We start from the raw sequence: 13,548 nt of genomic DNA on the forward strand, positions 1-13,548 counted from the left end.
AAATGTAAGTCCAGGAAAACCCTTGAAAACAGAAACATTTTTGAGAAGGTACTTGAGAAATAACTTGAATTTTCGAAGGGCAGTATATATGAAATTATTTTTGCTAATTTTATGCTAAATTAGCGATGCACCGCATCTGATATAAATATAGAGCCGTTCCGCCTGGCTTTTAGCAGCGCATGAGATCTTGCGATATTACTCCTTATATTAGTGTAAAGTTGTGTTTGTGGTAAAACCTTTGATAGTACTTTCATTATATTTTTCGGTCTTTTAATGCATGTGCTGTTCATTTGGGAATGCATATAAAGTCTGACGTGTTTTGTGTTGCACTGTTATCATTTACAAGCATGGAACACGTCTCTATCTCAGCAGCTCGGCACACAAACTCTTCCTCTGCATATACAGTGCTGTGAGTTTGTCACCCACTCTAGTGTCGATAAGCCGTGAAATAGCTCATAATTTCCCAAGTGTATGATACAGCGTTCATTCTTTAGGTCAATCATACAAAATCATATGATTGTTCATCTGTGTTGATAAATTTACTCATTCAACCTTCATAGGGAATACATGTTTGTGGGATTGAAAATTATTTGTAATCTAAATACTGTGCTGAAATTGAGGCTTTGGAATTTTTTTACCTGTGGAAATAATGATACAATCATAATGAGAACCAGTTCATCACATCCCGACATTCCACATCTATTGAGAGCGGCATCCTAGTACCAGCACTGTGGCATTTCTTGTAATTAACTTAATTCAGTATTCAGGATGTGGTGGTCATCATGACCCAAGCTAAGCATTTCAATGCTGTGAGTCACATTAATTTGTTAAGCAGGCCACTTACCATTCAAATGCCTGGAAGGTTAATTCTTCAGATTCATGAATCAGTCCATTTACCACAAGCATGTATACAGATGCCAGCTTGCAGACTTACTGTCAACTTCCTGTTGCTTTCCTGGCTGAGTACAAATAAACCAAATCATGACACGGTAAAGAATGTGTAATTAAATGGTCAATCAAAGCAGTAATTCTTTTCCTTTAGACACTGGTGGTTCCAGAAGGTTACAAAACTGTTTGTCACGTCATGTCTTTGAGCTTTGATGACCCCCAGCTGTCAGCTGGCGCTGTTCTCCTCTATGGAGTCAACTGTATGTCCACTGTCCTCTCTATTGCTTTCGTTCTCTAAATTTCACAGTGATACTGTTAATCTTCTTTATTTATATTGCGCCCTTTACTACTGAGCCTCGCAGGAGATTAAGAGAGAAGGCCACCCATGAAGAGTACTTCACGGTATCATCAGGCACATTAAGACTGAAGCATCATTCTTAATAACAGGCTCAGTGTCTTAAGGTCTCCAGAAAGGTCCTTTCAATTTGTCTGCTTTAGTCTCATCCTCACTATTTTTCTTTGATACGCTTATCCAGAGGTTCGTAATGCAGGGTGGTGTCTTTCACGTAATGACCATGATAGCCCATTATCTTATTATGCTTTATGTCTCTCTGGATGGTTTTCCACACATTGTTTTTTTTAGGAATGACTAGACGCTATACAGTCTTTAGATTCAGCAAACTCCAAACTCCTATACTATTTATCCAAAACAATATTCAAAATTAGAGTTAGTGAGTCCCAACTCTTACTTAACAGTAATTTATTGACTAAAATTACTAATAAAATGAAAATAAAATGACACGAAAATGACTAAAATTATTGTATCATCATGGTTGTCAAGTGTTTTCACTATTGGATAACGGATATATCGGTCGGGCTCAAATTTGCATATAAGCACCCTGAACTGTATGTGCTAGTCTTGGAGTAAAGTCATTGTAAGTGCAAATTTCTCTCCATTCCAGTTCACAGTATTTAATAGGTTTGTTTTTATATGTTCATTGTTTTAACGCATCTGCAGGGACCCAGCATTTCAGGTGTTGTGTACTTGCCTAAAGCTACACCATTAACCCACTTAATGTAAAAATCATGACACACTAAAAAATATTTTTCTTTTATCAGATTGAAAAAGGCAGCACTGGAATGTATTTTTCTTCATAATTGAACCAAATCCTCCCAATAAGATTGAAATGTGTTTTCCATCTGTGGGGGTATTTTAATCCTGTGCTCCCACTGATAAGATGTGGTGGATCTTGTGGCATGTTTTCACTGTCTGAGCAAATCAAATGGGCTCCAGCGCAGGGGGTTAGACGGGAGAGTTTGAGAGGTGGGCATCTTTATGAGCTTGCATGTCTGACGCAGACTCAAACGAGACAATTAAAACCAGATTGTGAGCAGTGGGACATGACTTGGGCAAAATCTCTCCTCCTTATCTGTGTAAATAATGAAGTCTCTATGTTGTTATGAATAGGTCACCCAAAAATTACAATTTGCTGAAACTTTAATCACTGTCAAAGTGCTGTGTAAAAATGAGGGTCCCAAACAACTGATTTAAAACATCATTGTGATCCACATGGCTTAAGTATATAATTTAATGTCCTGTGAAGTGAAAAACTGTGGGCCCTATTTTAACGATCTAAACACAAAGTGTAAAGCGCACAGTGCAGGTGCACTCAAACCCACTTTTGCTATTTTAATGATGGAAAAACGGTCTGTGTGCCGGGGCGCATTTTTGGAATCGGTTGTCCCTATTCTCTTAATAAGTATTGGGCGTGACGTTCAATAAACCAATCAGAGTGTCATCTCCCAGTCCCTTTAAGAGCGAGATGCGATCCATGGCCGATCGCTATTTACATGGTGGAATTTGTTGGCGGAAAAGCTGAATGTTTCTCAAGCGGAGAAACCGATCTGCTCGTGCATGAAGTAAAAGTGTGCGAGCTTGGGGTGTAACGGTATGTGTTTTCATACCGGACCGTTTCGGTATGGTGCACTTGTGTACCGAATGACCGAATGCAATATTTTGTATGCAGAACATAGGTACATTTTCGTATTTCCAAACGAACATATTAAGTGGCGGAAGTCTCCGTGTTCAGCTCAAATCCCGCCCTGCAGTTGATTCTAAGGCCGGTGACACACTGGCTGTGTGGCATGAGCTTGGAGTTTCTGCTGCGTGTCAGTTGCGTGATGGCTGCTTCGCGTTTTCTGTCATTACACACCAGAATCGTGCCTGACGCGGCGCTGCTGCTACTGTAGGTGACATAGAGGGAGACCACCGACAGACCAGGATCTTGTCTTCACGACAACAATATCTATACTTCATGTTGAGCATAAATATAAAGCTTACTGATAAAGGACACCATCAACAGTATTGACGGCAAAATAGACTATGTTTGACAGGTGCAATATGCCAGTGTGTCACCGGCCTAAAGTTTTCAAAAGGCATCACACGAGTGTGAACATCACTACAACTAGGAAAAAAATGATTGTAATTCAAACGCAGCTCCCGTCGGCATTTAAACAGACCTTTGCTCTTAATTCCGATCGGTCCAACGCAATAACGAAATCTGATCAGGTCTAAAAACTGAAACTGTTGATGCTGCACTTTACACTTTGGAAAAGTGTAAAATCTGTTTTTTTAAATATCAGCAGGCCTACAAGCTAGGATTGATAATGCTGCACTGTAATCATAGTTATTTATTTATATTTTTCATTATATTTTATTATATGGTATTGGTTTGAGACTGAGACTGAGAGTATTTAGTAGAGAACTTTGCAGCAGTATTTTATTTCTTATGTATTTAACAATAAGGGAAAGAAATGCAAACATTAAACTGCAGGTTGTTTATTACTATAAACATTTTTTTACAATTTGTTTATTCTTTTTTTTATTTTATATATATATATATATATATATATATATATATATTAAAAAGTATTAAAAAAAGTGTACAAAATTGTAAAAAAATGTTTATAGTAATAAACAACCTGCAGTTTAATGTTTGCATTTCTTTCCCTTATTGTTCCGAAAATGAACCGAAACGTGACTTTAAAACCGAGGTACATACCAAACCGTGTTTTTTGCACACCGTTACACCCTTAGTGCGAGCAAATCATCTACGGGACAAGCAGGAATCCACCAAAGCTTCCCGAGGTGAAGAAGGCGTGGGAAGAAGTAGAATTTCATTCATCATTATAAGTAGTAATAGGCTGAATTGCAAATAGGTAGCCTCATTCTAATACACGCGATGACTATCCATCATTACATTTTTATATTTATGTTGCCTACTCTATAATATTCTTTTACACTAATCCTTTTGTTTTTAATATTTGGCATGTTTGTGTGATGTGCATCCCTGTGTGTAATAAGCAAAGTCAATGCGCACTGTGGACTCGCCCAGAGGCCAAAATGATGGTCCATAATCCATAATAAAGCTTCTTCCAGTGAAAAAGTCCCCATTCCCTGTTTTCCTCCTACATCAAAGTCCACCGACATATTTGTATACAACTGTTTTCATCTAAATCAGGAGAGAAATATGCACAGATCAAGCAAGTATTTTACAAACAAAAACATTGCAAAGCAGTTCTAAACAAATATGTTAGATTTTGATGTGAGAGGACAACAGGGGATGGCTTTTTCATTGGAGGAAGGGTTATTATGCATTATAATGGTGTTGGTTTAAAGTTAAAATGGTCTTTGAATTTGTTTCTTACAATCACACAGCTTTTCACTTCACAATTCACTTTCACAAAACATTAATTGACTGACTGGTGCTGTGAGAATTGTGGATTATTGTGTTATAAATTATGTTATTATTGGTACAATCAATACACAGAAAAACCCTGCAAACCCTCATGACTTTCAAAAGAAGCAGTAGCCTTTATAAAATAACGGGTAATTTAACTTTTTATAACTAAGGAAAGTTAGTTTATGTTGTAAATTATTGTGATGTGAGTCCCCAAAAATCATTTAATACTTTTCACTTCATTATTACACAACATAATATTTTGTCATTTTATGTAATTTTTTTTTTTAATTGCACTGAAAAATTGCACTGGAAAATGAAATCTAAACCAATTGAATCCCCAACCAATACAAAGAGTACATTTCTAATAACCATTGAATTGATTTAATTTTGATATGTAGTTTGTTACCTACTACGTTTTTGCCTAAATAGTTTATTATTGAGTTTATCCTCCCTTTGTCCCATAAACTAAGTTTGGGTTGAACATGTCGTAATAACTGTGAATTAGTTTTTTTGCTGATTGCATCTTTCGATGTGATTATTTAGGAAATATAATTTTTCCCAATACTCACATGGAGACAATTTACACACGTTTAATTCATACACTAAAGCAGGACTTGTATAATGTGAGCCTAAACGATTTCAAATAACATCTCAGCCTTTGGGACAGGACCCCTGCACAAAACAAACCCAAAGCCCAGCCAATTTCCAAAAGCAAAATCTATAAATAGACCAGCACCTCAGTTTTACTCCAGGTTCCAGCTTTGTGGTTTCATAACAGCCAGCATGGGTCACTCCTTAATTCATCATGCAAGCCTATCTTAACTTTCTCCATCCTTTGCAACACTAACTCTGTCAACGCGCTGTCACGCTTTCGTCTGATAGGTATGCAGGACCCCCTAACTTAATTGGCTCCTGTTATCGTTTTCTCTTGCTTGTTGAAAAAAAGGCAGCTCTGCTCGTCTGACCTCATGACCATTATCACATTTGATGTATTGGAGTGCAGTGCTTTGGTTTCTTTGAGGAAACTGGATTGAGCCTGAATACCGAGCGACAGTCACTTTATACAGACTAAACTTGTCTACATAAGCTCAGCTTTATCAGTGATTGGGAGAACATGTAATCGTGTGATCTTTATGCATTATTTTCTAGTGCTCTCTCAACTCCTCAACTCAGATATTTATCAGTGCTGAATAACAAAGAATTAGGAAACAGAGCCCTGCAATCCCCCATCAGACTCTCTGTCCATCTCTGCTGAGGACATAGAGGATTTTCTGTGTTTGCTCTTTGCTGTTCTTTTTCCACTGATCAGGCAGTAAACAACTCATCCTCTCGGAGAGCACCACTTTTAATCACAAATCTAAATAAACTTGAAATGATGGTCTGAGGGAAGCATTTTAGAATCTCCTAATGTTATAATAAGTTATGATCTTAATTGGAAACTAGACTTTGTTTGTTATAATGAGAGGATATTTCTGTGATACATTACTCAATGCTGCAAAAACACATATGTTAGAACCTTTGAAGCTTCCTCAGTGCAAACAGAAAGATGCTGATCGGGTCAGTCGCACAGGTGCTCCTAAATATTTATAGTAGAGCCGGGACTCGATTAAAAAAAATAATCTAATTAATTAGAGGCTTTGTAATTAATTAATCGAAATTAATCGCATTTTAATGAAAAGTGAGAGAACAGTGAGAAGTAATTTTTTTTCACATGGATTTATAGTATACCATTGAATAATGACTGAATACATAAGCTTAAGCAACAAAATATTGTTTATTTTTGTTCAACCAAGTCTAGCAGACCAGTGCAATTTTTGCCATGAAGTGTAGCAATAGCATATTTAGAAACAATTTAGAAATAGTACATTTCAGAAATTCAGGAAGCTTATAGGTGCTGGAACCTTCTGTAAAGTGTTTAAGTAAAACACAATACTGTCAATTACATTCAGAACATTGGAAACACTGACTATTAGAAAAACATCTCTCTGTTGCTTCAGAGGCAATAACATACTAAGTCCAACTCTCAATAACCTTGGCCAAAACAATAAAGAGTTCAACATAAACTGTTGCACCAACAAAATAATACATAGTTCAACATAAAGTGTAAAGTCCACGCTGGCTGCTATATGTTTTGCATTGAGGTGATACTTGAGGTTCGATCATGTGCTGCAGTGAAATGCGAACGCTAGTTGGTGCTCCAGTATAATCGGTCCGCCGAAACTCATCCAGTAAGAAACGTTCCGCGGTGCAAAAATACGTTATTAAGAATGCGAGAATTTTTTTCTGTAATTAATTAATCTTAGTTAACGCGTTATTGTTTGTGTAATTAATTAATCTCAATTAACGCGTTAAAGTCCCGGCCCTAATTTATAGTTGCACGCAGTAGTTTTCAGTTATATCCAAATGGTCGCACTGTAGAGCCCTGCATTGCTGAATGTCATGGCTTTGTTTGAAACTATTTTTGTTGGCGAAATGGAGCAAAACATACAATATTTTGTCTAAATGCAGTTAATTAACCTGTTGTATAAAACCAGTGCCACATTTGCAAATTTGTAAATATTCAGGGGAAAAAACACACTCTCTGGCAACACACTCACATTCTAATAGGCTGCATCATGTAGTCAGTTGTCGTCCTACGTCTAGGGATGGGCATTTTGGGAAATTTCTCATTTCGATCATCGATAGGTTTAAAAAACGATTAATCGATTAATCGGGGGTGGGGCTTATGCGGGGGGCGGGGCATGGGCATAATGTATATAATGAAAAAATCTGAAGATTGTTATGAAAATGAAAAAATACAAAAAAATAAAAATCTGACATTAAAATCTGTCTATGAAAACATGAACACATGATTAGGACAGGTTAGATAATGATTATGATGAAGCAATGTTATTAATAAAGGAGCAAGAAATATCTGCCTGAGGTGAAGTGTAGCCTATACCAATAAACGGAAGCTAATTCTATGACACATTTATCCTATGATAAATCAGATAACTGAGATACATATCAGGCGTAACATTACAACTTGTATCAGCACAATAGGATGCGTTAGACAGAGACAGAGCGAGAGAGAGCGCGCGCGAGCTCCGGCTGATGCGTTTTCATGACAGCGCGCTGAAAGATGGGCAAGGACAGATTTTACAATAGATTGCTATAAAGTTATCATTATAAATGTATGGCAGATTTGGTCTATATTTTCATCTACGTTATTAAGTGTAATAGTTGTAATTAAGTTTTATTTTCCATAAACCTGCGTGTTTTCGAAGCCATATGAATTGCATTATGCCCACAAATATGACGGAAAAAATCTCGGCTGCATTATTATAGCATCAGTAATACTATATCAATAATAATAATAGAAAAATAAAACATTTAAGAGCAATATCATTATCGGGCATTGCTTATATGAGTATGAAACGAATCGATGATATGCAGCGATTTCAGCATAATTCAGCATGTTAATTAATCAGTATGTGATTTAAAACTAAAATAATAATATTATTTAAAAAAATGGATATTATATTTACCACGACCGGTGAAACATTCAAATGTCTATTCAAAAAGAAAAGTCGGTCTACGTGCTCATATGAGAGCCGCGTGCGCAGCCTGTTTACATTTAGTGGAATAAATACGCTCCGCTGGAACAGATGTTGCAGGAACAGCCAGGCACCACTGGACAAGTAAACCTTCTCTGTCCCTGAAACTAATGGGCAGCAAATCTTTCACCACCATTTCAGCGAATAGCTTTGTCGTCTTCTCGGTTCTGCCTGTGTTGCATTTAGGTCTTACGGCAAGTGATTCAGTGCTCGTCTGAGTTGCCGCTCTGTTATCGCCAGATATTTTATGTACAAATTTTAGATGATAGCGCATTGTATTTGTTGTAGATTTGTGTGAAAGCTTGGCGCTGCACAGCTTACCCTGAACTGTTTTTTAATCGTTCTTCTTAAAGGGAAGCCAGCCATCACTTCATGACTTTATTATGAGGCCATTATTATGTCTTCTTACGTCTTATGAGGCATCTAGTGGGAAGCTAACCAATCAGACATCAGGGTGCCGCCCAACGTGCTGCCATAACCAATCAAAAAAATAAATAATAATTTCGATCATCGTTTACGTGATCGATCATCGCTGTCGCGGTCGAGTACTCGAGTACTCGATCACTGTTGCACATCCCTACCTACGTCTTGTTCATACAAAACCACCACTAGCTCTGCACCCCTTTACCAGAATTCATTACTTCTGACTTATGTGCTCTCTATCTGTTTTCTTTTTATTTATTATATTCTTTAAAGCCCTTGCTACGTGTACTGTTTAAGTTAACTGAGACTTGTTATAGCATTTGTGTATCATTGTTCTTTTGTTGTTTTTGATTGCTTCCATTGTCCTCATCTGGTAAATGACTAAATGTAATGTAACTGCATGTAGTGTAAGATGACGTACAGATCTGAGGCTGGTGCATTTACTACATTAATATTTTGTTTTTTGTTTTCCCATAATTGATCCCACCTAATTAACATGTTAAATCGACAGCCTTAATAAAAATGCATATATTGTAATGTTATAATTATGTTATAAATACTATAATTGTAGTGTTTTGATTGCTTTTTGATAACACAAAGTGAGTGCCTTTAAAGTTCCCCTATTATGGGTAATGAAAGTTCCAGATTTTGGTTTTGGGAGTCCACAACATCAGGTTAACATGCATGTGAGGTCAAAAAACCTTACTTGCTTAATAACTCTGAAACGGTTCTCTCAACCGCTAATTTTTTATGCTAATCTGCTGTGATTGGTCGATTGGTCTTATTTTCATTTCATTATCCCTATAATGGCTTATAAAGCAGCGTTTGTGAGCACATTTTTACCACAGCAATTTTTGCCGTTCCAAAAGCAGAACCTAGAGGCAAACAATCAGTTTGCATTTTCATTCAGATCAACAAGTGGGCAGGCAATATGCTAATGTAAATGTATATAATGTAAATATGAAACCGCTTTGGATTAGTTTTAAAAAGGACTTGTTTCAGTGATTCAGAATCGACTCTTTCCTTTTTAGAGACAATAACTTTATACTCTGTGCACTTTTAAGATGGAAAACTTTGCAGGATGTTTTCATTCACTTAAAGCTGAGTTACACACTGCATGAAAGGTAATTTTCAAAAATCCATAATACGGACACTTTAACCCAAAATCCGTCTAAATATAAACCGGAATTATAAAATATTTAATACAGCAATTTACACGGTCCATGAAAAATCTCTTTCAGAAGCCGTCCACACGTCCCTGTTGTAAGGGGTTTGTTATAAAGACTAATAACAAACAAGCTGATTAGAGTCTTGTTTTAATTCAAAGACATCACGACTGAATCTGACCCAGATGTTGGTTCTTCCAGAATCACATCCAGGGTTTATCTCATATGATTGCGCTTGAAGAGTACCTCAGCTACATGGAATTTGATTTATTCCAGACTTTAAAAATTATTTTTGATTGTTTTCTGTCTCAGGTTTCGAAGACGCTGGAGGCAGATGGGGATGGAGCTGAGGATGTGGACGAGGAAGAGGAGGAGGATGGCTTGATCCAGCCAGCTCAAATATTTGCACCCAAAAGTTTGATTCTCGTCTCCAGGCTGGATTACCCAGAAATATTTAGAGTAATTAAAAATCTGTCTCTCTGTCCATCTGTTTGTCCACTGAAATTTATCTAGTCTCTCTCTATGAAACACAGCCTCTCAAAAAAACAGCAACAACATTTTATTCCCAATATATTTTAGTGATGTCAGGAATGTGTATATCCAATTTTACTCACATTTTTGATGTGAATCCCCTGTACATAACTGTAGTTGGCTGTAGTTGGATTTAGGATAATTAAAACTATCACTGGGTTGAGAATGATATCAATCATCAGCTTTTAAATGATTAAAGTCACAGATTTATGTCTGCTGATGGAATAAAAACAGGGATTACAGAGAAAGAGAGGAATATCACAGCTCAAAAGCAGGAAATCCTCTCATCTAAAGTTTTATGCAGACTGGCTGTCTCAATGTTTTGTACCTTTGGCCTACATTTATGAATTTGTTATGAGCTATGCCTGGGAATAAGTTAGTTGAGCACTATTGCTTGGTGAAAAAACTAATATTTATGGTCACAGACCATATCCCTTAAGCCCCTTTCACACTGCACGTCGGACCCGCAATATTCCCGTAACATTGCCTGGTCGCCTTCTGTGTGAAAGCAACCACGTCCCGGAATTGATTACCGAATCGAACCCGGGTCGGGGACATAGTAAAATTGCGGTAATCGATCCGGAACGAGCGCTGTGTGAACAAAAGCCAGATCTAATTCCGTGTCGAAGTGATGACGCGCGTTATCGCGCGACTCTTTTACCGGCTGTTTTGAAGGAAGATCAACATTCGCCACGAAAACATATGTGCAAACTGTAATAAAGCAGAGATCAGTTAGTTCCTCACTTTCCGCGCTGACGCAGAGATCGTTTGCTTGCTTCAGTTAAAGTATAACGTGCCAAGCGTTGTCGACTCGTACATTACACGTCACGCGCTGATGTCACGTGTCGTTACGGGATCTTCACGAGTTGTGTGTGAAAGCACGCACATATACCGGGTCATCACTGGCAGTGTGAAAGTGCCAAATCTAGCGACCAGGGAACAATTACAGGAACATTTTACCCCTGTATTTGCCGGAATGGCAGTGTGAAAGGGGCTCTAGTATCTCATTGTACCCATTTAAGAGAGCACATTTGTGCCCGGATAGATAGATAGATCAGGCAACACCATGCAGAACACTATAGCTACACCCTAGAAACCACCCAGAAAACCCTAAACAGTATAGCAACCCCACAACATTCTCCCAGAACATTCTAGCAACACCATATCAACCATTAAGAACAACTTTGGAAGTTGTTAGGTCAACACCAGTATTGTTGCACCACTCACATTGACTCTGATTTTGTGTCCAGCAGTGTTTCACATGTGTTTTTGTGTCAGGGACTAGCTTATTGTTTTTTGTTGTTGATTTTTTTTTCTCTCCTAGGGCTGCTTGGGTCTGATTTACACCGTGTACATCGACAGTCTGAGCTTCTCTCTGGAAGGCCTTGTGGCAAACCTCTTCACATGCTTGGTCCCGGTGGCTGGAGGTTCCCAGGTCAGACATTACTTAACCAGAGAATTCCTCATCTGTCTCGAACCCTGACCCCTGTGGATACTCAAGCACACAGAGGGTTAGCCAGGGTTCATCTGTGTACCTGTGTACCTTGAGGAAAGCAGGGTGTCTCATTGCGTTTTGTTTTCACTGGAGACTCCCGAGAGATAGAAAGGGCTTCAAGGGTCAGTGAGAGAAGCCCGTTGTTTTGTTTAGAGCTAAAATATTATTAAATGTACCACTCATGTTTTGGTTTGAGGACCCCAGTTCTTCACTTTTGTGTCTGGTTTTTCTCTTTAGTGTCTGATTCTCCTAAAACAGCAGATTTATCCCTAAAATGTATGGTTTATTTTCTAAAGAGTTTCTGAATTCACTCTTTATTGTACACTGCGCTCATATAAATCAAGCTAAATGAATAAATCAACAAATAGATGTTGTTAAACAATCTAGAAATTGGTTTCAGGGGAAATGTATTAATGCAGACCGCAGAGTTTCGCAGGCTCTGGTGTTGAAATCATGTTGTTTTTGATGTAATTCACCAATACATTTAAACATTCCTCCAGAAACCATTATTTTTCCCAGCTGGATTGTGGCAGCATGGTGAACAAACAGGGTGTAAGTTATAAACAGACCTCAGGAGAGGTATATATTCATCTTTCAGTTTGAGACTAACTCCATCCCCTTGGAATGCGTCATGAGACTCCAGCGCGCATCTGTTCATGAAACAGTCCATGTGCATCTTATTGGCTCTGTTTAATGCACGTCTGCTGTTTCTTACAATACAAGAGCCAAGATCTAAAAAAAAAATTACATAAACCTGCTAAAATATAGAGAGCTGTCCACTTGTTCTATCACTTCCAGTGGGTGTATGTACAATGTGTGTGTTTACAAATGTATTTGTTGAAATAGTCACACTTTAATTTGGGGATTAGCTAACTTTTAACTATGACTTTTGCCCCAATAAACTTCTAATTTGCTGCTTATTAATATTTAGTAAGATGGCTGTTAGGTTTAGATATGGGGTATGTGCTTTAAAAGTACTAATAAACAGCCAGTATGCTAGGAATATACATGCTAGTAAGCAACTTGTCCTTAAAATAAAGTGTTACTGTAGAAACCTAAAACCTTAATAATATTTGAAGTATATATATAATCAAATTAATAATTAAAAATGTTTATTTTTAATATGCTTCAGCCTCAGTTGTGTTTTTTTGTGTAGTTCCGAGCTATTATTTGGTATTCATTGTTAATGTATTTATCTTCTGTGTGTGTTGATGTTTTCAGAAGCTCTTTTCACTGGGAGCGGGCGACCGGCAGCTCATCCAGACCCCGCTCAATGACACTCTGCCAGTCAGCGGGAAAAGTATAGCGCTCCTCTTCCAGCAGTTAGGTGGGTCTCTTTGACTTTTAATAGTGCTAGGCCAGTAGTAAACTGTATACTGTGAATATTGTGTGGTATACTTCTTTCATGTCAGCTCTTAACTAGACTTTAAAAAAAAAAAATATTTTCCATATTTATGCAGACACCTCCTGTCCTTTATAGTTCCGCTTAATGTCCCTTCCTGTAAACATGTTTTTGTAGAGAGGACTCGTATGAGAATAATAGATGAGAACAGGGGCAATTGTAAATTTTTTTTGTTAAATTTCTAGACAACCGACAACTCAATCACAACTACAAACCTGCCTGATGTAATATATATGCTGTAAACAGTGAATGTCCACATATTAACAGTGGGTGTGTGTGTGTGTGTGTGTGTGTGTGTGTGTGT

At 37.6% G+C, this 13,548-nt stretch overlaps 1 protein-coding gene across 2 annotated transcripts in view; it reads left to right on the plus strand.

Moving 5' to 3' along the window:
* sbf2 (SET binding factor 2) overlaps positions 1 to 13,548 on the plus strand; it is a 128,446-nt gene that overhangs the window by 45,706 nt on the left and 69,192 nt on the right. For both annotated transcript variants that reach the window (XM_052560583.1, XM_052560582.1), the window contains exons 4-6: positions 10,129 to 10,275; positions 11,672 to 11,782; positions 13,064 to 13,169. In XM_052560583.1, coding sequence (XP_052416543.1) covers positions 10,129 to 10,275; positions 11,672 to 11,782; positions 13,064 to 13,169 — 364 coding nt within the window. The remainder of the gene's footprint in view (positions 1 to 10,128; positions 10,276 to 11,671; positions 11,783 to 13,063; positions 13,170 to 13,548) is intronic.

This window comes from Carassius gibelio, chromosome B7 (assembly GCF_023724105.1).
Source record: "Carassius gibelio isolate Cgi1373 ecotype wild population from Czech Republic chromosome B7, carGib1.2-hapl.c, whole genome shotgun sequence".
NCBI lineage: Eukaryota > Metazoa > Chordata > Actinopteri > Cypriniformes > Cyprinidae > Carassius > Carassius gibelio.